This window comes from Microplitis mediator, chromosome 5 (genome assembly GCF_029852145.1).
Source record: "Microplitis mediator isolate UGA2020A chromosome 5, iyMicMedi2.1, whole genome shotgun sequence".
In the NCBI taxonomy this organism is placed as follows: Eukaryota; Metazoa; Arthropoda; class Insecta; order Hymenoptera; family Braconidae; genus Microplitis; species Microplitis mediator.
In genome coordinates, this window is record NC_079973.1 from 27,110,437 (window position 1) to 27,135,785 (window position 25,349).

A 25,349-nucleotide genomic window follows, 5' to 3' on the forward strand; every position below is an offset into this window, starting at 1 on the left:
TACACACAACAAAAGTTGAGTTGTGTCGGCGGTCCTTTTTTCTCTCCCCAGATGAGGATGCTGCTCGTCTTTATGCATCTCAACCTCAAGTATATCAACGATCAACGGATAGGATCACCATAAGAGAGGGTTAACTCAACCTTTTTACATCACCAACGCTCAGAGTGTGCATTTGCATCACATCACACACTTCTTATGAGTATTTTCTCGCTAATGTCTCAGCGTCATTGCGAGACGTTCCAATTAACAAATACGCTCTTCATTAAATTATCCATTACAAGATAACTTTAAATTTCTCGCGTACCCGCATACCAACATCCACACTCGCTGATGCATAATTACCCACAATTCGTATTATGAATAAAAATGATATGACACTAATCTCAAAATTATGAAAATAAATGTTAGTACATCTGTACTCATGATGATTTTTTATTTGTTTTGTTCTTTAACCTCGTCTTACCACTTGATATTCATTGAATGAACTATTCGTGGAATCAACAATTGTCCTAATGTAATGTAATGTAAGTGATGCAAAGAAATATAAAATCCGTAAAAAAAACCCGACGGACTCAATGTAACTACAATTTACAAGCACTTTCATTATTTACACCAGTGAATTATGTAAGTATCCGGAATATTTATCTATATGAAATGTAACGTCATAGGTAATAGGTGTGTCACGCGTATCTTTTGTGAGCTTAGAAAAAAAAACCAACCGGATGTGACCATTAATTGCCACGTTATCAGCGAGTAAAAAGTCAAATATTAATTTTTGGTTTTAGCAACTTCGAAAAAAATTTAGAAAACGATTGATCTTGCTGAGCAAGGAATAATTTTTGTGACTAAAACCAATGACTTAATTTTTTTGAAAATTTAAATTTTCATACACAGAAAAAAAAACAATTCTCGACTGAACGTAAATATTCTTGATTCAAGAAAATTTTTTTGGAGACCTAAATTTTCTTAGATAAAGTAGAAATCTTCTCCGACCAAGACGAATTTTTTTTTGACCAAGATAAATTCTCTTGGCTCAAGAAAATCTTGACTTGGTTCCCGAAAACGTTTGTCTTCAAAAATATTTTCTCGACTCAAGATAACTTTTTTTTCTGTGTAGCAGGAAGTTCAAAAATGAGTAAAAAGGTCAATGTCTAATTTTTTTTATAACAATTAGATGAAATGATAGATAAAAAAACCGTTGTCTTTATTCATATGCCACAAGTCTGAGCTGAATTAGTTCCAAGTGAGAAAAGACACCGCGCAGTGTGTAACACATGTAATGCATACAGGATATGCACAATGAGAATAAGGCTTTGGCGACAGTGTGCTGACATGTTGGGATGTTTCTCTCACCAGACTGTTCATTATTAACACCACCATATATACGTACGACTGATTTATTAATAACCCAACAATTTATTAACGAGCACTTTTGTCTGACAAGTGTTTATGCTGATGAATATTGCAATAATTAATAGAGTAATTAAATAATTAAGCAACCAAAAGCACTTTTGTAAGGTCAAAAAATCGATGAATAAAAATGAGACCCAACATGCTGGGTTGGGTAAAAATGGTGTTAATTTTATTTAAAAAAAAACCAATTTTGCATCGAATTCAATCCAATAAATTAATGAAACCGTTGGCAACAAGTAGTAAGTTGTTTATATTATGCGAATGGTCATGAAGCGGGGGTTTGTGTCGAGTGCACGAATGGAATGTCAATGAACCCCACTCATGGAATCCTAACTGTACGATCAAGTTGTGAGATCCTTGCTCGAAATATATCAGAGCAGAATCCCCATGGATTCTTCACAGTCTTTGCCAAGTTGCACGAATGGAATATCATGACCAAGTTCTTAAATACGTAAGAGTTTTCTCTATTTTTTTTAACTTTGTCATTAATGTTTAGAAAAACAATATTCAAATTATTGTAATCCGATTTAAATAATAATTATTCATAATTGTTTGCTCTGAATCAGCTTTAATCAGCAAGTCATGTCGGCTCAATGGCAGAGTGTTACTCCCACTAGACCGGCGTTTGCAGGTGAGTAGCCAACAGACAAATTTATTAATCATCCATGTAATGGGCTGAGAAAATCCGATTGGGATATTTTCGAGTGATTGAATTGATAATTTATTTTTAAATATGTATATCACAATATAACAATAACAATAACAAACAAGACCATAAAATAAAAGGCTAAGGCCGTTGTGTGATTGAAGAGATAAGAATAAAATTAATTTTAAATGTCAGTATCCATTGAAATTGAATGAAATCTTACAATTGCATTGTTTAATTATTATTTGAAATTGTTATCTTCAAACCGCGTCTCGAATTGTGCGTTCATCTTACAGATCGTTAAATTTATATCGATAAATTTCAATAGTCTGATAGCTAAAGCTTAACTTTATTAATCTTTAAAAATATTATTCACCCACGTGAATTATTTAATTTATTTTTCCCGCTACTTTATCTCAACCCAATTGTCTTGATCTTATACTTTTTTTTACGAATCTATTGAAGTTAACGGTGGTGTTATCAGCAAAAATTAGTGTTTCATTTATGTAAATAAAAATGAATGTTATGCTAATTGTGGGAATTCAAAAAATGTGCGGGTTATTTGTGATAAAAAATTGAAAAAGAAAATGTGGAAAGATTCGCCATCTATTGCCGTTCGTTAAAACTACGATTCATATGATAAACCGTTAGGTCGATAAAGAAGACCGGGAACGAAGCCCGTTTTACACGATAACAACAAAAAACATGATTTTAAATACGTAAATATATAAAAGCTGCAAATGGTACGTAAAATAATATAGTATTCATGCAAATCGATATTTTAGTATGAGTCAAGAGCAAACTCTCGTGTCTGACCTCGAGGGTCGGGAAAATATTTAAATGTACAGTAAATAAAATATTTATTACCTGGAATATTTTGAAATAAAAAAAAATAAACCCTAAATCTTGAAATCTTGCCGATGGCCGAAACCGGAAAATAAAATATTGAATACAACAAAATTTAAAAATAATAATTTTTCTTGAAAAATTTACTGCTCTATGAATAATCCCGTAAATGTATTGATCGTGAAAAAAAATCTATAAACTTCCCTCCCTTAATTATACAACTTCCAAAACAGCTGCAGTTTATTTATCTATTTCCCCCAACGTAATGTCAGATGCAATCTATCCACGTTAATTTATTTCTTCGGTTAAAAATTAAACATTTAATTTTTGTTATACTTAAAGTCCCTTAAAAAAATATATCTGCTAAATAAAGTAACCAAATTTAAGCTCCAAAAGATAACTTGAGGCACTAAAAATTAAAACCGTATAGTAATAGAATTATTTGAAAGGCGGAAAAGAAGACTGTAAGATGAAGAACGGAAGTAAAAATAAAAGTTAAAAAAATAATTTAATGTACGGGAGAAGGTAGACTAGAGTTGGTGCCGGGCATCGAACTGTGACCCAGGAGCACCTGTTGCCGCCTCCGCAGGCGTAGTTTAATACAACCCAACTATACCAGTTAGTCAGCCAACCAACCTGGCTAGCCTAACCTGTCCTTAATATATAAAGCTAGCGCAGGCCAGAGCAACACAACAAACCCGACCTGCCTGAGAGGGAACTCCGTGGAGCGTGGCGAGAAAGAGACGGTAAAATATATATATAAAAAAAATATATATATATAATAAGATCCGACGATCCGATGACTCTTCCACGATCTCGAGTATAGTTAGATCAGACATGAGACAAGATGAGATCCCGATCCCAACTATAGCCAGTGTAGGCTGGATATGTGACTACTCATCAGATTCTTCTTCCTTTACTCTTTATAAGTCTACATCATAGATCGCAAACTACTTTTTCCATTGTCCAGCTGGCACGCTTCACAGCATCTAGCTTCTAGTTTCAAGTTTCTACATGTACCTGAAGATTGGAACGTTTTTCACGCAACAAAAATTAAAATAATTTATGTAATTTGACTCTGAAGGTGACTTAAGGGGTAGTTGGGGATGATCTGCAATTTTCGGTTGACGTGCGAAACATTTCAAAAATCTAGATCCAGTAGATTTTTTACTTTTCATTTCGTATTTTTTAATTTTCGTTGCGCAAAAGCGTTCCGATCTTCAGGTACATGTTTCTACTCCTAGCTGAGACATTATCTATTGATTGTAAATATATATACACAGAAAAAGACTTCCTTAGCCCAAGTACTTTTTTTTTGTGATCCAGAAGGAAAGCCAAAATTCTTTTGAACCAATAATTTTTTTTTGAACTAAGAAATTTTTGGCTTTCCTTCTGGATTGCAAAAAATATTCCAAGATCAAAGGAATAATTTTCAAGCCAATCTCAAGATATCCTTATTTTCTGTGTACATATGCTCACAATAAATTACAGACACATACTGATACTTGAGAAAATATTAGCCAGCAACTAACACACATTTTATATAATAACGATAGACGTAATTTCGTCACTCTAAACCTGAGTTAGACAACATAAGATTTATTATCGGTATTTTATTCATCAGATAACGCACGATCATTGACTCTGCCGACTAGATCCCGCAAACTCTGTACTTAAGAGTGTAATTCTATTGAACTGGTAATTGAACTAAATAAAACCCATTGATCTGATGGATAGATTAATAATGTGATGCAACGTGACAACTTTATCTCGACCGCAACTATCATAATAATAATAGTAGTATATAAAATGTATCAGACGATATGGATTTGTCTGAATGGTAAAAAACGGTGAATAGCTGGATGACGATGATGAAATACCGCTGAGATGACTCAATTTTATCAACACGAATATATTTCTATACTGCTGCTAAGAATAGTGATCAACTTTTCATTGATAAAAATATATCGTATATTATTTATTAAATTTTTAATGTAGGATATAAATAACTACTGAATATTCAATGGTGCTTAGTGATGAAGGTTATGGATAAGAACAATGAAATTAATAAATAATGCCAGTGAGTCAATTAACTGTACGTCTAACGGTGGATTTAATACTCAAACTAAATAAAGATCAAACTCGATGATGGAATTTTATGAGGTGTTATAACATGGAGTTTTTTCATTTTATTTTTAACAAGATTATTTATAATTATTTATGCGCGATTTACTATCGCGGGATTTATTTAATAAATTTAACGGTTAGAAAAAATTACAAGCAGTAGCAGTTTATTTTTTCTATTAGCAAGAAATAGATTCAGTGATTGCAATTAATTACGTGGAGGGCGCGGAAGGTCATGCATCGTTGACGTAATATTTATAAACGTATTACGGATTTCTATTTAAATGAAAAAAAAAAAAACTATTATACATTAAATTGAGTCAAGAGAAAATGAGTGCAAGGAAACATGATTATCTTATTAGAGTGCCGAGAAAGGTTTTAAGTAACACATAATATATATAAATATGTTGTAATGTTAGAAGAAACACCATAGAACATATATTATAAGCTGATCAACATTATTAACTATAAAAAGATAAGGATAAGCCGACATGATATTCACACGTTTTTAACACTTTTATAAATATGTTAAATGTTAATATACATGTATAGATATATATGTAAACTAGTGTGTACAGTCACACATGATATTTATGATACGTTGTACCTCTATGTGGAAACATTCACAGAAACTATAAAGGTGATAATGGCTATCGCTTGAGTTGAATTGTTTAATGGAAAAGTTAACTTGTGTTCGAGGCCTATATTTATGTAAATGAGAATACAAGAATGGTATATTTATATATATGAGTAGAAGTAGGTAATGGATATATGAGAGGAATCTACAGTGCACAGTAAGAGTCACGATGTATTGATCTTGTTCATATCGATGCTGCGAAAAGCGCAGGTCAACACAATGCAATCTGCCATCCTGACCGAAAATTTCAGTGCCCGAGTTTGGAATTAAAATTGATTTTTCTTACATTTTATTACTTGTTGTTATCTTTAACTACGTACTTAAATATCTGGGTCAAAATAATTTTACTTTTACAGGAGGAAAGAAAATATGAAAATTATATTTTTCAATAATAACTGAATGCAATATTTTAAATTCAAGTGTTAAGAAAAAAAAGGTTAATGAAATGTATGCCAGCAATTCATCAATGTTGATATAATGGGAGTAAGAGAAAGTACTGAAGGAAACAATACGCGTGAAAAAATTTTTTTTTTTTCCGGAAACAAAATAAAAAGTTTGTGCAAGTAAAAGTTGCCGAGTGCTTCATCAAACCAGAGTGCAATTACGATGAGTTTGTGAAAGCATTTCAGATTGTAAAAATTTTTAATTTTTACTTTTAATTATTAAATTTTCGCCTATTAATTCAAACATTTGCGATAAATTAAATAACTTTTGAACTTTCGCTAATTTAGGTCATAAAATTTGACCTTAACATTTTATTAGTTGCCGAAATATTTTTCAAAAGATTTAAAAAAATTTAACTTCCGAAAAACTAAATCGTTTTATTTTTGTTTAACAAAGTTCTGAACAAAACTCGCCGATTTCCGTGTCACGAAGTACTAAAATCTCTATAATACCGCCTGCTATTTGTTTTAAATGTACTATCTACTGAGAAAAAGAGAGAGGTCAGTATGTGTTAAAAGCCCAACATATATTTATGAATTTCTCACACATTAGATAGGTTGTTAACGTGCTAAAAGCCACGGAAATGAAAAGCTACTGTTGAAAGTACGAGAGCAAACTTCAAGCCTTGACCTGAACCCAATTCACCTGTGAGAATAACGCAGACACAAATTCAAACCTGTATCTTCATCAGTTTTACACGCAAATCGTGTTTAAAAGCTATAAAAGTATACTCGTTGAGGCCTTAGCCCGCTTCCAAAATTAATAATTCAAACAAGTGCATCAGGTAATTTCGACTCGACTATTGATCGCTCATTCAACCGTTAACTAAATGTTTCAGACAGTAATATCGCATTGAAAAGACCTCTAAATGATGGATGAAATGATATCTTGTCATATGTCATCAAGTTATCCATCAAAAAAACATGTTGCGTAAAACACAATGAGAATATTCGAGTGTTAATAAATTCAGCATCAATTTAACCTGTCGCTTATGGCTGAATTGTTAAATCTGCTACTTGAAAACCACTCAAGTACACGCTCTTACATTTATTATATTATCATATACCAGCTACTAGACTTGTCATAATATTTTTACTTATGAATTTACTTTCCATTTGGCTAACTCATAAAATTACCTCAAATATATATACATACATATTTATAGATATGTATTTGTACAGTACCAAGTATTTACCTTTACTGATAGCAGCATTAAAACAATACTTATGGCTTATGGCTTTCATTGACGTAAATTTATACATTAAATTTCTAAATCCAAATGCGTAAAAAATCTAACGGACTTGAAATATTATTTCAGTCAAGCAATGATATAAAAAAATTAATACCATTACAATTAATAAATTTTAATCTTATCAGTTACCATAAAAGATTTTATCAGCTTGTTTATCAATTATCATTAAATATATTCGGTTTTAAAATTATTCATAACGTGCCTTGAAGATAATAGCATCCGCTGATTTTTACGCTTTGAATACATATTATTTTTTAGCCGACCATATTTTTGCATAATAAATGTAAGATAATGTAACTTTATAAACTATATATATTCTTCGCAAGGAACATTTATAAAAAATCAAAAGATCATCTTTGGAAAATAAAATTGCGGTAAGATGATCTCAGTAATTTGATCGGCATCATCGCGCTCGAGTTTCGCGGTATCTTCAAGTGAACTCTTCCTCACAGAACGACAACTTTTATATTATAAATAAACATAATATATATAAATAACATATCTAAAAATACTATAGATCAAATAAAATAATAATTTAATTCTGCTAAAAAATACTTTACTCAACGAAAATATAATCTATAATATTACGTTGTTTTAACGTACAATTACGTTCACCAGAACCTGCTATATTATACAATTATAATAATTACTCTAGTCTCATGACTCAGTACTATTCATTCATTTTAGTTACGAAACTATTTTTAGAAACTAAAAAAAAAAACAGAATCCTACACGTCAATCATAAAAGAGTTTTACGGTTTGAATTGTAGACACTCTAGTAATAATAGTAAAATAAATAAAGAAAAAAGTCAATGACCATATGAAAATTTACTACAGAATGACGCATACGTCGTGTTCGATTTGTGGAGAACGGGACTAGACAGCCCCAGTATTGTGTGTCGAGAGAAAAGGATATTGTGGGGTAGATGTTCCCACATATGAGACACGAGTGCTAACACACGTCAAAGGGAACAACCAGACAACTCCCTCACCACACGTTCATTCGCTCGCTGCAACCCCATAATGCCAAATTGTATTTATTTATTCCAACCACCTAGTTTTCAATATAAAATTTAAATTGCATTCAGTAGTCGGGTCTAAAAATCTAGACCATGGTACCTTGATAAAACGCACTACTGAATAAAGGCGAATTTTTTCCGAGTTTTTTGCTTTTATATCTTAATTAACGCCAACACCAGGTGCTATACCTGCTTGTAACGAAGATAAGGAAAGATATTTAAAAGGTTTCTGCCAAGTTGAGTACCCCTGTCTATATATGGATATATAAAACACCAAGAGCATTATTATTTATGGTTGTGGCAGACTGGCAGTGGAGCATGGCTACTATACATAATATAAGCGCGCATCCTGTTGGTTCTCTGACCGCTGGCGCGAGCACATAAGTGTAAACTTGGATGTACTGAGCAGTAATGAAGAAAAAAAGGAGACGCCGGTCCCGTAAAAAATTAAACGAAAGGAAGTTTTAAAAATTAATTATTGAGTAAATACAATTTATTTTATTTACAACTTTCCTCTCATATTATAACACTACCCAAGTATTTCCGTACTTTCTCACAGTATCTATCTACATATATATATACAGAGGTATATGTGTCATTATTAGTAATTCATGTTAACATCTGAGGTGAGTGCTACCTATCACTTGAAATACTTTTCAACAAAATTATTACGGGTTCAATGTCTACGAACACTTGATCTCGCGATGAGAAATCACATCCGATTGAGACTACTTGAATTAATGCCAGCCTTTACTATATTTAACGTTCATCGTTATTAATGACGATGATTGCATCAACTAACACATACTTGTCAGATGATTCGCACTCGTCCTTTATTAGTCTCTCTAACAACAGCAACAATAATATTAATAATAATCATTAACTAACCCCTTATCAAATAAATCACAATAAAAAATACTGTAAGACTTCTTTTGTCCCGTACAGTTGATGCCCTAAATGTTTTTTTTTTTTTTTTTTTTAAATGAACAAGTAGACTTAACTCAGCTAAACCAAGTGTACAGAGACACGAAACTTTGTTCCACTGGCGAGTTTTTCTGCGAAACCCCGTAAATTTCTTCTTCACAATTCGACCGAGCAATGAATGAGTCTCGGAACGTATTAACTCCCAGACATAATAATAATATTAAAAAAAAATTCATAAAATTGAATCTAAAGCAGAGATTACCAAGTAATATTCATACAAAGTTGAGCTCATATGCCGGAAAGAACAATAAGTATTTGTACATGTACACTACATCATTTATTTAAGTTTCGTTACTTAACATTTTGTTTTAAAACAAGCGCTAAGTTCTTTGTCTAAGACATGTAGTCCCACCGCCTCTCATTTTACCTCTTGACCCCTTCCTCTGCTCTCATACACTTACGTCTCACTGAGTTGTTTTATTTTACTGTGTCATGTACATGAGCTTGAACTCAACCCGGTGACTATTTTTCTTTACTTCGTTACATGCATGCCGTTGTATCTCAAGGATTTTTTTTTTTTTTTTTCATTTTTTAGTTACTCCCACTCGTTTGTTATTTTTTCATCCATTTTATATTCGCAACAAAAAAACATATTGTTATATGTATAGACATAAATTTGAACTTTCTTTTTTCTCTGCTGCTATGAGATAATAGCAAACGCAATAAAATAAACAATAGATAAATAGTAACAGATTCAAATTTCCCACGTTTATAAATTAAATAATAACTTAACGAAAGTTAATCGCCGCAAGAAATAATTCAATTTAAAAAAATTAACGACTCATTACTCGTCTACATATCATATCATAATATATAAACACGTGTTACATATATATATTACATATAAATACATGTGATTAAGCGATTACTACCCGAAATGTATCGTAATAAAAAGGCGTACCGCTCAAACGAGTTTAACGTCACCGCAAATAACTATATCACCTCAAAATTCAATTAAATTCAATTTAAATGAAAGAAAAAAAAACTCAAGCGCTATAGGCTACAGCGTTTCCTTATTTTTGTATCACCGTATACTTATTACAGCGGTTCGGTTATAAATTTAAAATTCGTGTATCAACAGACGTGACACGGGTAATTTTATGACTCACGCGTTAAATCCATTGAAATTCTCAGATGTTTAAATAAAAATGAACAAACACTTAGATTACTAAGCGTAAAAAATAAAAAAATATGATAATAAGAGCATTGACTTACCGGCGATTCTCAAGACAGCCCTGTCAGCTGGATCCAGCTGCAAAATACTCAGAGGTTTATCCTTGGCCCACTCCTTCAAGCTGCCATCAAGTTCGAATCCACCGTTGAACTCCATCGTCCTCCGAACACTCGTCGATTCACGATAAATCCCTCATCATAATTTAACACCACTGTTATTATATATATATATATATATTTACATATAAAGTATTCCAATAGCTTGTTCCTCTTCTTCTTTAAACACTTAATATCACTGTAATAATTTGGCTTTATTAATAACAACTATCACAATATAATAATTACATTATTATTTACGTTTACTGTAACTGCGGCCACGTGTCGTACCTTTTTATTACCATTTGCGATAAAAACACAAACAATACTCCTCAGTGTGATTTTTTTTTTCACACTCACCTTCACCTTTCCGCAATTTAGTTTGCACACAAACTAATAAGTACAGTAACAATAAAAAAAAAAAAAAAAAAAAAAAACAACAAATGAACCGCGACAATACGCTTAGCACGCGGATTAAATCAAATACGTAATACGTCCGTGAGGATCGGACGTAGCCGGTCGTTTGTTTATTGCCCGACTGGATTCTTATTCTGTTGGTTCCCTCGTAGTGTTGTGCACTGGGTACTGTAGTAAAACAACTCTGGCTTCGGCACAACCAGCGCCACTACACGTAGAGACGATTCCGATCCCTCTTAACTTTGCACCGGTTGATTTTACCCCCACTCTGGGGTTTATAAAGTTCATTAAACAGAGATGTGTAACACACTGCACTTGCTTTTGTTACTGCAGTATATTTATTTTTTATTTATACAGTCGTCAGTGTGTATTGTCATCAACTTTCCTGGGTACCTCCACTCGACCCGCTCAGATATTCAAGTAATAAAACCAAGGTCAAGGTTTATCATACCTGCAACACACAATCTTAATTAATTTCTTTGAATTAATTACTGTCATTTGAATTTTTAATTATCTTATAAATAATTCAGTTTTTAAAATTTTATAATTAATTAAATATAATATATTTGAACCTTGAGCGTTAGGCTTAGGCTTAGAGACATTTTATAATTAAAATATTAAAATAAATGTCTGGTGGTGATTAGACCATGTGACCAGGACTTATTCACTGATGAGAATTATTGTTACGACGATAATAGCACGTGAACTAAGAATACATACGTGTCATATTATTATTATTATTATTATTATTATTTGTCAAGTTGATCTCGAGTTTATTGAGTGTAGGGTATGTCAGAAAAATGAAAACAAAGATAGCGCTGGACTGTGTTCGTGCCGAAAATAATTTAACTTTAGTGTTTATGGAAATACCTTTGACAGAATGAAACAACAATAATAATAATAAAAGTAAATATTTAAAATAAATTGAAATAGTGAGCTGGTGATAAGAGACATAAAAATAAAAGATACCGACTAGTTTAAATTAATAAAATTTGATGCTATCGAGGGAAATATTCTCAGCATTGTTTTATTACGTTTGCTGAAGGATGTCGTCACAATTGCACGGATTAATTGTCGTGTGGGTTGACACGATGACGTAATATAGCTACTATCTGACTTCCGGGATAGCTCTTCTGTACTGTAGTCCTAAATACTTTTTGTATTATTACAGGTTACAGTTTACAGTACATGCGGTGCAGTATCGTCTAATTTAATTAAACACGTAGTACAGTAAATAAAATTTAACGATTCCATAAGGTCGTTGTCGGCGATATTTTTTGCCCGACTTGGATTGCTGCCGAGTCTTTCAGACTTAAATGACACTACATATATAACCTAGTGTAAATCAATGTCTTATCACAATAATAATAATAATAATAATAATAATTATTATTTTGTAAGAATAATTCCAACGTTTATTAAATATTGGACTAGATTTCTTGCTCGCTATCTAAGGAAGTTTTAATTTTGAATTCCCGGATGGCTGAACTAGTTTATATTTCACTCAGCGTTCAATAAAATGAAGAATATTTTTTTTTGCATACCTAGAGCTACTGATAAAAAAGAAATTGTTATTAAAAATATTATTTTCATTTAGTGTTTAGTACACGAGGTATTGAAATAAAATAGAAGCAGCTACGAAAATAAAATATCTCACAATCATTGTACACTTGGCGATAATCGACTAGCTTATCGATGCAATAATTGACTTGACTCATATCACCACACTTTACGTAACAATATTCTCATCTTAATATGCAATGTATAAACATATATGAATATATATTTTTGTTAATCCGTATAATAAAAAATCTAAACTAAAATAATTTATTTAATTTTTTGATCCTAGAAATTTAAATCTACATTTATAATAATTAAATTAATGACATAAAAATATATATATAAAGATAATTAGATATTGTAATTACATGATTAATAACGGAAGTCTCATAAATATTTAACTTTCCATAGTTTAAGTGAATAAAATTGCATTAACACAATTACATGTAATTTAATATGAAAATAAATACCACTGAGAGTGCAAGGAAATAAAATAAAATATATAAATATAAACAACAACAACAATGTTGACTGTAACACTTACGAAAATAATTAAATCGATAATTAAATGTATGATGATTAGAGTATTCTGTCAGCGTTATCACTTGGAATGACAATAAACGAGATAATAAATAATGACAAAGTGACGTTTAGCTGGTGATCATCTGGCAGTTTAGTTTTAAGAGTGAATAAGAACAGAGGAAGAAAAAAATCAATGTTCACCGGCTTTATGTTTTAAATATTAAATATTTATAAATCACACGTGAGATCACACTACTGACACGCTGTGTTATATAAATAATTATTAATTATATACTTAAATTATTTAAATAAAGTGCCATGTAATATTATTTATTAATGACTTGATTATTGTTGCTATTTAAAAAGACACTAACGCACGACCCGGTTAGACGACGACGACGACGACGACGACGCGCCTGGTGTCGTCGACATTTTGCTTTTAACCCAGACCGAGACTGTACGAGTACACACGAATTCAATTGTGTGGCTCTGTCTGTCTCTCTCGCGCCAAAAGCCCGTTTTACACAACTTCAAATTACGCGGGAAAATTTGATCAATATCCTGAGCAAGGATTATTTCATTTTTATTATTTATTTCATTTCATTTTACTTTATCTAATTACTATTACAATAATTATTATGAAATTTGTAATTCTGTAATTATTATTTTGAATTTATAAGAATTTTTCAAATATTTTATTTATTCGCTAAAACTTTTAAATATTTGAAATAAACAGGGAGGGGTTGAAAAACATTTAATTTCAGATAAAAATTTGGAAACGGATGGAATATTAAAATTTTGGATTCCAAATTTTTGTTTGTAGAGTTACCGAGATTAAATTATTTAAATTTATGATAATCAATACGATTTATCAAATAACATAATATTTATTTGTTTTTAATTAAGTGACCGTCTGCCAAAGAGAATTAGGATTTTAAAAAATTTGAATCAACGTCTCAATTATTTAATTTTAAATTTAAATCTTAAATAATAAATTACTATTTCTTAATTTAATTAATTTTTATATATTATTTATCTTAATCACTTATAATGATCATGACCTTTTATAAATTTAAAAATAAAAATCTGTTGAAAAACAAAAATTGTACAAAATTTATGTAGACAAAAAAAATAAAAGGTAGATCTTAAAACATGAATTTTTGTGACAGACTAATTAATAATGTCGGGTTACTTTTCATAGGAAATTCAGTAATTAAATTTTTATTAAATAAAATGTGATTTATAATTTCCTGTATTAGATTTTAATTGTAATAAACCACTTGTAGAATTATTAATACAGTTTGAATTTAAAAAAAAAAAATTATTTATGAGCCACACATGTTGACAAAGTGACGCTCAAAGCCCCATTACTTAATAATTTATCGTTTTATTAATTATTCTGGCTTACGGAATAACAAAAAATATTTTTATTACTCATTAACTTAATTACCATAATATAATTATAAATAATAACCATATTTTTCAGGTAATTAATAAACGATAAATAAAATAAAATGATAATCTGCTGTCGTTTCTTTTGATCCTTTTGAATATTTTGGCGGCTGACTGAGGATGCGAAAAAAAAATACAAATGAGGCTGAAATAGCTAGATAATATCAATTGATAGAGTCAAACTCTTTAATATGTTAATTGACTGAATGTGAGATCACTTGCATAATAAATATTCGAGACATAATTTGAGGCACGAACAGTAACAGCCTTCGCAGCCACTTGTATTGGTTGACATCACCACTAAATAAAGCAGGTGACATCGTAGAAATTTGCGATGAAAAAAAACTCGTTAAGAAGCAATAAAATAAAAAAATGAATAATCGTGTGATGATAGCTCGTCATGGTCAGGATAAGGAAGAATTATTACCGATGATGATGATAAAAACAACTTATTATGTCGGAGAAACAATTTAAATAAATTAATAAAAATACCAACAAGAAAACCAGATGATTTATATATAATCTATTTGTTTAATTCTAATACTAGCAACAGTTGCGACTAGACAATAACACTGAATAGATAAACAGTTTTATAACAGTTACATATTTTGTAAATTTCAAATTCTCAGAAGTGATTGAGAAAAAGGTAAATTACTTTGATTTTAGTTGGCAGAAGATCGGAGCGACCCATGGGCTTATCTCAAACATAAATCTTTGTGTTTTTTAACACATCTTTAACCTTCTTATCGTCATTAGTAGCAGCTTTCCAAACCAGTTCTAAGTGATCTTGCGCAGCATATTTTTCTCTCTGTAGCTTACCAATCACATCTTCTTTCTGCTTAATAAGCTGTTTCAATCGCTGCAATTCTTTGTGATAATCCGATTTCATCTGCCCAACACCTTGCTCTTGAATTTTCATATTTTTTTCGACGGTTTCTAGTTGCTCTTTAGCTCCTTTTTGAACACTCTGAAATTTAATTGATACAATTAATAATCACCTAAGAGAAAAGGGCCACTTTAGATAAAAAAATACATAGACAATGTCATCCTCATTTATCTTCATTCATTCTCATTTATCCTCATATGGGACATAGATTCAAAAATAATTTTTTTCCGGGACCGAAACCAATAACTTCTCTTTTTTCGAAAATTTTCAATTTTAACAACGGGAAGTTAGCAAGTAGGGAATGATTGCCTGAATTTTTCGAAAAACGGCGATTTCTACAGCGGGAAGTTAAAGGAAATATAATTAATAAAATTACCTTCAATTGATCTTTCAAAAGCCCCATGCGCTGCGTAATATTATTACCAAGATACTGAATATTTTCACTTTCTTTCTCTTTAGTACATAAAAGAGTCAAAAGTTCATCTTTTTCTGCTTGCAATTTTTCTTGCGCAGTAACCAGTTCCTCGCAATAAGATGTTATTTTTGATAATTGTCTCTTAAAAGAATCTCTGGATACTTGGATAGAGCACAAAGCATTTTGCAACGACTCCAACTTGTTCTGTGTGCGTCTAAAATCAATAATAATTTTGAATTATCTAAAAATACAATCTAATTAATAAAAAAAAAAAAAAGATTCCACACTTACTTGAGACTTTTCTCGAGATTCTTGGTCAAATATCTCAAATGATCCCGCTCAGCAGTCAACGTGGCAATCAATTTCTCATTTTCCGGATTCGATTCTTCAAACCGCTTCAATTGACTAAGCAGTTTACGTTTCTCTGTCTCATACTGAGTTTTTAATTCCTCAAACAACCTCTTGCACTCTTCAATCGCGTCCGAGTGAACAGAAACGGGCATCGTTTTTTCTGAATTTTTTTTCAATTTCTCATACCCATCACTTAAGATTTCATATTTACCTTGAAGATTACTTAGCTCAGTCTTACAACTGACATAGTCACTGTGCAATTTATTATTATCACGTGACATTGACTCAACTTTTTTTTCATAAATCGAATGAATCTCATGGAGTTTCTGTTTGTGCAACGATGCTTGTTTTGTTAAAATATCATTTTCTTCTTTAACAAGAGCTATATCTTCAGTGACTGTTTTCATTTCTTCTGTTAATTTTTCCGTCTGAAAAACTCAACATATCCACAAAATTAAAAAAAATTTACTTAATTAACAAAATAAAAGTACAAATATTACCTGTAATTTATAAAAATCTAAATCCCTGCGCAATTCGTCATTTTCCGCGACAATTTCTTTACATTTTCCCCCGAAATCGTCCATCTCCCTTCTAAATTGTCTTATAAGTTCTTCTTTCTCTTCAAGATGCTCTTGGTAAGCTTCCAACAGAGGAGCCAGCGCGTGAGTATTGACATGACCCCAAGCCTCAGACACTTTCTTATTCTCAGTCGCTGGATCCGCAGTAGCATCGGACTTCGGTTCATCACTTCTGACATTCAGCAGCCGCAATTTATCTTGATACCTCTGGAGCTCAACGTTGAGCCGGTAAATTAAAATTTTTAGCAAACCCACATCTTCATGCAGTTGGGAATTTTCAGCAACAATTTTTTTAATTCCAATTTGATTATTAATTCTCTCTTGATCCAATGACTGTACATGTTTTATTAATTCTTCGTAATGCGTATGCAGTTCTTTATATTCAGAATCACGTTTCTCTATCAATAAATTGAGCTTTGAATTTTCTTTATTAATTTCTTGGTAATTTTTTTCTAATTTACTATATTTAGTTTTGTATTTTGCTATCAAAGCTTCTTTTTCACTCAGCTCCTCCATCAAGCCTAAAATAAAATTCAAATTTAATAATTCATTGTATGAAAAATTACTAATAAAAAATTATTTTACCTATTTCCGGATTTAATTCTGATTTAATAACTAAATCATCAGTCTCATTGGCACTTGCTTTAGTTTTTTTATGACGTCTGTGTTTATTTGCCGCCGAAGAATTACTATTATCATTGCAGTCTTCATTATTATTATTATTACTATTACTATTACTCGAAAAAACTTTTGTTTTCGCTTTACACCGACTCTTAGATGAATGTTTACGTCTATGAGATCGGCGAATTGACTCCAATTGAGATTCATTTGCCGAATTCTTGTGTCCATTGTACTGCAAATATAAAATAACAATTATTCATATATTTTTCAAACTTAATTACCAATTATTCAGTACTTAATCAATCAATTAAAAAATTTATTATAAATTATAACTAATAACCAGTTATATTTATTACTTTCTTGTCACTTTTCCCGTCATAACGATCATTTAAATCGTCAATAACAGTAGAATTACCGTAAATATACGACATTAGATAAATTTAATAAATATTATTATTATTAAAATAACAAAATAAATTAATTTACACAAGTTAATAATATATTTTTAATCATAAGATTTTTCCAGATCGGTTGTATAAACTAACATAAATAATAACAATTAGATGATAAAAAAATTACTCGTGTTGTCTTTCATTATGATACAGGTACGCAGTTTTAAAAACTTTATTATTTGTTATGAAAACACTTTTGTTGTCATGACAACACGGCACCTGCTCGTTTAAATAAAAACAACAATTTCATAATTGCGCATGATCGGCGCGGGAATTTTTCGACCAAGGTTTTTTAAGCGACAAAATTATTATCTTTTTCATCCATCATTTTTTACGAAGTGATAATATAATAATAATAATAACAACAATATCAATAGCAATAGCAACAACAGTAGTTTATTATTTTTTTAATTATAGTAGATAATTGTGAATAATTATTCTACCGGTCTCGTAAATTTCAAGCATTCCTGGTAAAAAAAAATTTAATGTCGTTCGTGAAAATATTTAAATGCAAGTTAACTTATTTGTTTATTTTTTCGTAAAAAATTTCTAGATAGTAAAAGCAAAGTTGTTTAATTTAAATCTGATATGAAAGATCTGTTAGATAAAAGTTTTATAAGAAAGATGATGATTTTTTATTACACTTCTCAAGAAACGATTATACGTTTTTATTTTATTTATTATCTGTAATAACTAAAATCCTACAAAAATATTTGTTATAAGATTATTAATTTTTCAAGGAATATAATTATACAGATAACATTTATACTCTAATTTATTAAAAGTTAATTGATTAGAGACAAGCAATTGATAAGAATTCAAATTTTTTTTCATTATGAAAATGTCTAAAATATTTTTTTTTTAAATTGTAAATTTTACCGATAAACTGGCAATAAAAAATGCCATCAAACATGTAGATAAATATGTAACTATTGATAAGTATGTATTGAAAAAAAAAATAATAAACAAATAAATAAGTGTCTTTAATGATAAGCACGCAAAGCGTGAACTTGAAATTTTTGCATTAAGATTAAAAAGTAGCAGTCTGATTTCACACGAGCCCTAGTCAAAATTACCCCAGAAAATTAATAAGCATCGAATCCACTGCGGGAATAATCAAAAATAATATTTTCTAACCACGTTTCCGGCTGTAAATTTTTTGCGGAATCTAATAAATAACAATTAAATACAAAAACACACAAATAGAATATGCATGTCCGTTATCAGTCTTGAGCTCAGAACAGCTTATATCGCAGTTGAATTTACCTGTCGATTTAGTAAGCAATTGAAGAAACAGTCAGAGAACATTCATCAAATAAAATGCATTCCAGTAAGTTTAAAATTTTCTCACAAAAGATATTATTTTCCCGCGTCTAATTCAAACCCGCTAGTCATCTCATCATTTTCAAATCACACCATTTTTTTTTACTATTAACACACATTAATAATTTTTTGTACCAATTAGGAGTGTTTCCTTCGCTGGTGTTCCTGCTGGGCCTTGCGGGCATAAGTAACTCTCAGTTTGGAGACTGTGATTATGAACAAACTATATCCGCAAAGCAATCCTACTATATATTCACTCCAAATTACTTAAATGGAAATTATCCACCTGGAAGTACTTGTCGATGGATTGCTGTAAGTGACCGTCCGATAAAGATGACTTGTAATCCTTTTTCACTGCCTGTGGTACGAAAAAAAATTTATAAATTAATATTTAGTTTTCAGCGGGAGACTAAATGTGTTAATTAAAATAATAAATTGATGCTTACAGAGCCCTAATTGTGATAGCGATGTCGCTATAATTCAAACATCAACGAAACGTCCTGGCCAACGTTACTGTGGTACAGGTACTCTTGAAGTTACGTCTGAAGAAGGAAATAAAATAGTCGTATCATTATTCAGCTCTCCATTATCATCGACGGGTGGAAAATTTTATTGCACTCTTGAAACAGTGAGCAATGATACAGAATGCAATTGCGGATACAAAAATCCGGTGAGCTAAAAATTTTAATTTTATTATTTATAATTATAAGCATTTAATTACTTGTTAATTAAATTATTTACAGACACGAATCGTCGGTGGAACGGCTACTGGAGTTAATGAGTATCCAATGATGGCAGGTCTCGTTGACATCGTTAATGAAATCGTTTTCTGCGGCGCGACTATTATCAATAACAAACAAGTAATAACCGCAGCACATTGTCTCATTGAAAAATTTCCCAAAGATATAGGAGTCTTGGTCGGTGATCATGATATTTCAATAAGTAAGCACCTATAATAAAATTTTTTAAGTATAGTAGAGCATATTGATGATAATTGTGATTTAAATCACACAGGGACTGAAACAAATGCCGCCAAATTGTTCAGAGTCTCAAGGATTGATAGACATCCGTTGTTCTCAGCGACTTCTCTGGATTATGATATAGCGATGGTCAGTATTAACGGGACGATAATATTCAATCAACAAGTGGGACCTGCTTGTCTTCCTTTCCAGCATGCACCAGATACCTTCGCAGGAAATTATGTAGATTTACTGGGTATGATTTATCAATTACTTACTGATCGCACGGTTCTGCATGGCATAAATGTTTTTTGATGATACTCCAATTGATTGATGGTTCAGAAAACAAAGAAAAAAATTACATAATTCAAAAAATTAAATTAATAACATCAAGGCAATTTTTTTATACCCCCTCCCCCAATTTTTTAAAATATTCCATGACCTTGAAGTCTCATAATCGCATTAAAAATTTATAAATTAATTTAAAAAAAGGCCATTGAATGTTTTTAAAAAGTAGGAGGAAGGGAGACGGCACCGTCTAAGAATTGCCTTGAGGAAATGACTTGTACATAAAAAATTAGCTTTTATTTTTATCAGTTTTATTTTCTGACAGGCTGGGGTTCTCTCAGTATCGCTGAACGTCAGCCTACTGTACTGCAAAAAGTAAAAGTAAGTGTGATTACAAATAAAAAGTGTATGGAAGTTTATGGTAAAATTGGAACAAGACAAATTTGTACACTTGAAAAAGGCAAAGATGCCTGTCAGTTTGATAGTGGCGGTCCAGTATTGTGGCAAAATCCTTCAACAAGAAGAATTGTTTGTATTGGAATGATCGGCTACGGTGGCTTGTGTGACGATGGAAATCCAACTGTTCATTCTAAAATCGGGGCGCATATAGACTGGATAAGAACGTTAACACCTCAAGGTTTGATTTTAAAAATAAAAAGTAATATTTTAATATTTATAGTAAAATAATTTTAATTTTACAGGATACAGATATTGCGAAGAGGAATAAAAAATAAAAAATTTTTAATATTATGTAAAATAATTATGACTAAATAATCTATAAAAGTTTAATCTGTTAATTTATTTAAATTAAATTATTTAAAATAAAAAATAAAAAACTTTTGGAAATTATTTATTTAAATATATTTATTTTTTCTTTACACTTGTTTATTAACTCATAATAAATAAATATACAGTTTGATAATCGAGTGTTTACTTTAATGTTAAAATGATAATTTAAATATTTACAATAGATTTGACACATATTTTTATTAAAATAAAATTATTGAATGGAAAAATAGACCAACACATGCCATCAGGAAAATGCATGACCGTTATCAGTTTCTATTTAAAATTGTTTGAATATCGCTGTTACATTTTTTCTCAGAATTTTAATTTTGAATTTAAGTGTAACAGTACTACGACATAGTTGATTAATAATAATTTACATTTTAGAAACTGATACAAGTGTAGCAAAATTATTAAAAGTGACTAATGTCACCGCACATCCGCCTTTTTTAACGGAAGCTTTAGATTGTGACGCAATGATTTGGGTCGACAAAACTAATTAAAGTATGGCTCCAGTTTGTCTTCCATTCCAGCATTCGTCAAATACATTTGAAAAAAGCCAAGTGCAGATTTTAACGGAAATCTTTTCGAATAAACAAGACATTTGTGTTTATAAAGTTTAATTTTACTTCTTCTTCGAATTAGTTCTTTCACTGATTGGATTTTACGTCAAACATCGAAAGGTAAAAAAAAAAAAAATAAGTATTGAAAAAATAAAATTTGATATTAATAATTACCTTAAAAATTTTACAGACTTTATTTATCGCAGAAAGGAATAATCCGGAAAAAATTTCTATAGATATATTGTTTGTAATTGTTTAATAAAAGAAACTTAAATAACATAAATATTTAGCGATAGATATTTTTTATCTTTATTTCTGTACATAGATTAATTTAAGACAGTTATCTTGATAAAATAAAAAGCAAGTCGTTAATATATTTAAATAAATATACTCAAAGTTTTAAATCGAAAAAGTGATAAATGATCAATTTTAAAAACACACGTGTCTAATAAAACAAAATAATAGATTTTATTCTACGACATTTATTAATGACAACCACCTGGAAACACGCTACCATTGCTTATTAATTGTTTAATAGACACCGAATTTCATAAATACAAAAAAAATACGGCCATAAAATGTACACAAGTGTGTTATCATTTTTATCAGCAACTCGACCTCAAGACACGCGTATATATAATAATATATATCATTGTCAAATTAACCAAATGATTTAGTTTACGATTGAAGAAAGGAGGTATCAGGCCACAGTTAGCTAACGATGAAAACAACCCGGGTGTACTCAGTGATATCGCTATCACTATCTCTGATATTACTTTTCCCGAGTGTATTGGGAATTATTAATGAAGATTTCGGAGGTTGTGATTACGAACAAGAAATACAAGCCGGTCAGAGTTACCCCGTTTTTAGTCCCAATTTTCCGTATGCGAATTATCGACCAGGAGCTAAGTGCCGGTGGACTGCTAGAAGTAATCAGCAGATTAAAATGACATGCAATACTATTTCGTTACCTCAGGTAATTTTATTTATTTGTTACTTTTCTATACAAAGTTATAAATTTAATAATAATAGTTATTTTTATTTTGTGTTGTAGAGTTATGGATGTAGTCTTGACGTACTCAAAATCCAGAGCTCATCTTCAAAACCTGCTCAACGATACTGTGGAACTCGTCCATTCAGTGTCACCTCTGAAAATAATAGAATTGTTGCAACACTATTAAGCTCATCAGCAACTGGTGGATATTTTTATTGTACTCTTAAAGCTGTGAGCAATGCGAACACTAATTGTAGGTGCGGCTGGAAAAATCCGGTAAGTTTTAAACTCTTTTTTATTTAATAATCAGATACACCAAGAGAAAATTATGGTAACTGTTCCTAATAATAATCGGTAATAATTACTCGGAATTACGCGATATACGCCCATAATATGAGGAATTTCTAAATGTTATAGATAAGAATGGTTACCATAATTTGGATGGATGTCATTACCACAATCGATAATTCAAAAAAATCTATTACCGTAAGATATAGAAACCGTTCCCATAATAAATTTTAATTGTTACCGCAAATTTCTCTCCGTGTAATAGATAATTAAAATATTATTTGCGTCTAATAATAATAACTGATGTTTGATGATGATTGAAGACCAGAATTGCCGGTGGAGAAGATACTGGAGTACATGAGTACCCAATGATGGCAGAAATTATTGATTCTAGTGGCGGAATTATTTGTGGTGCGACAATTGTTAATAATAAACAAGTAATAACTGCGGCTCATTGTGTTGCCGGAAGAAACTATAATAGTGTGGGTGTTTTGGTGGGTGATCATGATTTATCGACAAGTGAGTTTCTACATTACAAACAATGTAAATTAATTTTGAAAGGTATTTATTGTTTATTAATTGTGATAATTATAAAATATAGGAACCGAAACCACCGCAACTAAATTATTTCGAGTGGTTTCATTTGTAATCCATTCATTGTACAACGAACATACTTTGGATTACGACATCGCTTTGATAAATATTGATGGTACTATTGAAATTTCTGAACAAGTAGGTCCGGTTTGTTTACCATTCAAGCATTCTCAAAGTCATTTTCAAGACGAAACTGTTGAAATTTTAGGTATTGTTAATTTTACATATTTTTTTAAATTTTATAATAATTTATTACTTGATTTTTTTTTTTTGTTAACAAAAGGCTGGGGTTCACTTGGTCCTGTTCAAAGCCAATCGAATGTACTCCAAAAAGCTCAAGTAAAAGTAATTACCCAGCAAAGATGTGCAAATGACTACCCAGGAAGAATTGGATCCAGACAATTGTGCACTTTAGAAAATGAAAAAGACAGCTGTCAAGTAAATTAATTAGTTAATTAATTACTCGATTATATTTAACGTTTATTAGGAATTATATAATAACTGGAATCTCTTAAATTGTTAAGTATGATAGCGGCGGTCCAGTTTTGTGGCGCAATCCTGAAACAAGAAGAATAATTCTAATTGCAATGATTGGCTACGGTATGATTTGTACTGACGGAAGGCCTTCTGTAAATATTAGAGTCGGCGCATACATAGACTGGATTGTATCAAATAAACCATCAGGTACACAATTATTACAACATTCTTAGTGATTAAAATAGACTAAAAAAAATTGAGCTTCATTTTTAAATCATTGCCTTTTAATTGCTAATACAATTATTATTTATTTTTACAGGATGGCAGTATTGTAACGTTGAGTAAATGAAACAAAAAATATCCAATTCTGTTTTTTTAAAATTTTCAGAAAAATAACACTGTGATAATTCATTGTTTTTAAATGTCATTACATAATTTTCTAAGGAAATTCATTTTTCGCATTTTACATAATTTATAGAATATGAATAATAATAAATAATTTAAAATTAGAAAAAAAAATGTTTATAGGTGGCCGTGGTTAAGAAAATAGTATAAATACATAGAAACTATATCGATTTACTTGAGTAACCTTAAGCAAAGTGTCGAATTTAAACTTGTTACTGTTTTTCTTAGCGCGTAAATTATAATTACAGTGCATAGTTCTTACACGTGGAGTCCAGGTCTGTATGATTCAATGGCAATTAATTGTTCTTGAACTCCAGTTCAGAATTGTGGAGTAAAAAAGGCATATTTTAATTAACAGTATTTTTAGCATTCACTGAATCAGATGAGTAATAATAATTAAATTTTATTTCATAAGCTGGTAATTCCATCAGCTTCTTAAACTTAAAACCAATTACGATAAAATATAAGATTTAGTTTTTTTAAATTCTGACATGATTTTTTTTGTAACGAATTATTAATTTGCACAAATAAATTACAGCAAAATAATCAAAAATTTTCCAAATGTTTCCATTAATTTTGACACTACTAAACTTTTTTGATGAATGGTTTAGTAAAAAATATTTTTCAATTCAAGTTATTAATTTTCTTAACAATATTTAATGAACCGTAATTTTAAAATGGGTTTTGCAAAATTTTTTTTTTAAGTACAAGACAAAGGTTCATTAATTCGCAAGGTAATATGCGCATGTCCGTATCTCAATTATCAGGAGGATTCGTGGATTCG

General features: G+C 30.4%; 4 protein-coding genes across 14 annotated transcripts in view; 2 read left to right on the top strand and 2 right to left on the bottom strand.

The window, feature by feature from the left end:
* The window catches only part of LOC130667613 (microtubule-actin cross-linking factor 1), a 100,158-nt gene extending 89,258 nt beyond the window's left edge, over positions 1–10,900 (bottom strand). For 6 of the 9 annotated variants that reach the window (XM_057469323.1, XM_057469322.1, XM_057469311.1 and 3 more), the window contains exon 1: positions 10,581–10,769. In XM_057469323.1, the coding sequence (XP_057325306.1) occupies positions 10,581–10,695 (115 nt within the window). In that variant the 5' untranslated portion in view covers positions 10,696–10,769. Of the gene's footprint in view, positions 1–10,580 lie in introns of all 9 variants that reach the window. The other 3 variants (XM_057469296.1, XM_057469324.1, XM_057469300.1) reach the window with 3 other exon arrangements.
* Positions 1,701–21,307, top strand: LOC130667623 (venom serine protease 34-like). 2 transcript variants are annotated; one of them, XM_057469339.1, is made up of 8 exons: positions 1,701–1,864; positions 1,980–2,044; positions 19,354–19,574; positions 19,660–19,881; positions 19,955–20,153; positions 20,226–20,426; positions 20,784–21,095; positions 21,160–21,307. In XM_057469339.1, exons 1-8 carry the CDS (start codon positions 1,716–1,718, stop codon positions 21,183–21,185), a joined length of 1,395 nt encoding a protein of 464 aa, XP_057325322.1. In that variant the 5' UTR covers positions 1,701–1,715; the 3' UTR covers positions 21,186–21,307. The 2 variants fall into 2 exon arrangements, with proteins under 2 accessions (XP_057325322.1, XP_057325323.1); XM_057469340.1 differs by lacking the exons at positions 1,701–1,864; positions 1,980–2,044 and adding an exon at positions 18,871–19,218.
* Positions 14,462–18,048, bottom strand: LOC130667621 (protein Cep89 homolog). Of its 2 annotated transcripts, none has more exons than XM_057469336.1 (6): positions 17,793–17,918; positions 17,401–17,668; positions 16,738–17,336; positions 16,178–16,665; positions 15,848–16,100; positions 14,462–15,552 (listed from the first exon to the last, which is right to left on the bottom strand). In XM_057469336.1, the coding sequence occupies exons 1-6, from the start codon at positions 17,865–17,867 to the stop codon at positions 15,286–15,288; spliced, it is 1,950 nt and encodes a 649-aa protein (XP_057325319.1). In that variant the 5' UTR covers positions 17,868–17,918; the 3' UTR covers positions 14,462–15,285. The 2 variants fall into 2 exon arrangements, with proteins under 2 accessions (XP_057325319.1, XP_057325320.1); XM_057469337.1 differs by lacking the exon at positions 17,793–17,918 and adding an exon at positions 17,923–18,048 and having other exon boundaries at positions 14,463–15,552.
* A 125-nt stretch (positions 21,308–21,432) lies between the features above and the next one.
* Positions 21,433–25,099, top strand: LOC130667624 (venom serine protease-like). The gene is made up of 8 exons (XM_057469341.1): positions 21,433–21,927; positions 21,998–22,783; positions 22,862–23,077; positions 23,413–23,608; positions 23,691–23,891; positions 23,967–24,121; positions 24,208–24,367; positions 24,480–25,099. The coding sequence occupies exons 2-8, from the start codon at positions 22,529–22,531 to the stop codon at positions 24,503–24,505; spliced, it is 1,209 nt and encodes a 402-aa protein (XP_057325324.1). The 5' UTR covers positions 21,433–21,927; positions 21,998–22,528; the 3' UTR covers positions 24,506–25,099.
* The last annotated feature ends 250 nt before the right edge of the window (positions 25,100–25,349 follow it).

What these genes read in the sequence shown, in the direction of transcription:
- LOC130667623 (XM_057469339.1), top strand. Translation starts at nt 1,716, where the DNA reads ATGTCAATGAACCCCACTCATGGAATCCTAACTGTACGATCAAGTTGT. An exon ending in ATGACCAAGTTCTTAAATAC is followed by an intron (nt 1,865 to 1,979) that starts GTAAGAGTTTTC and finishes GCTCTGAATCAG; the next exon opens with CTTTAATCAGCAAGTCATGT. An exon ending in CACTAGACCGGCGTTTGCAG is followed by an intron (nt 2,045 to 19,353) that starts GTGAGTAGCCAA and finishes TGTACCAATTAG; the next exon opens with GAGTGTTTCCTTCGCTGGTG.
- LOC130667621 (XM_057469336.1), bottom strand. Translation starts at nt 17,867, where the DNA reads ATGTCGTATATTTACGGTAATTCTACTGTTATTGACGATTTAAATGAT. An exon ending in ACGGGAAAAGTGACAAGAAA is followed by an intron (nt 17,669 to 17,792) that starts GTAATAAATATA and finishes TTATATTTGCAG; the next exon opens with TACAATGGACACAAGAATTC. An exon ending in AATCTCGAGAAAAGTCTCAA is followed by an intron (nt 16,101 to 16,177) that starts GTAAGTGTGGAA and finishes TATTGATTTTAG; the next exon opens with ACGCACACAGAACAAGTTGG.
- LOC130667624 (XM_057469341.1), top strand. Translation starts at nt 22,529, where the DNA reads ATGAAAACAACCCGGGTGTACTCAGTGATATCGCTATCACTATCTCTG. An exon ending in TGATCATGATTTATCGACAA is followed by an intron (nt 23,609 to 23,690) that starts GTGAGTTTCTAC and finishes TATAAAATATAG; the next exon opens with GAACCGAAACCACCGCAACT. An exon ending in TGTATCAAATAAACCATCAG is followed by an intron (nt 24,368 to 24,479) that starts GTACACAATTAT and finishes TTATTTTTACAG; the next exon opens with GATGGCAGTATTGTAACGTT.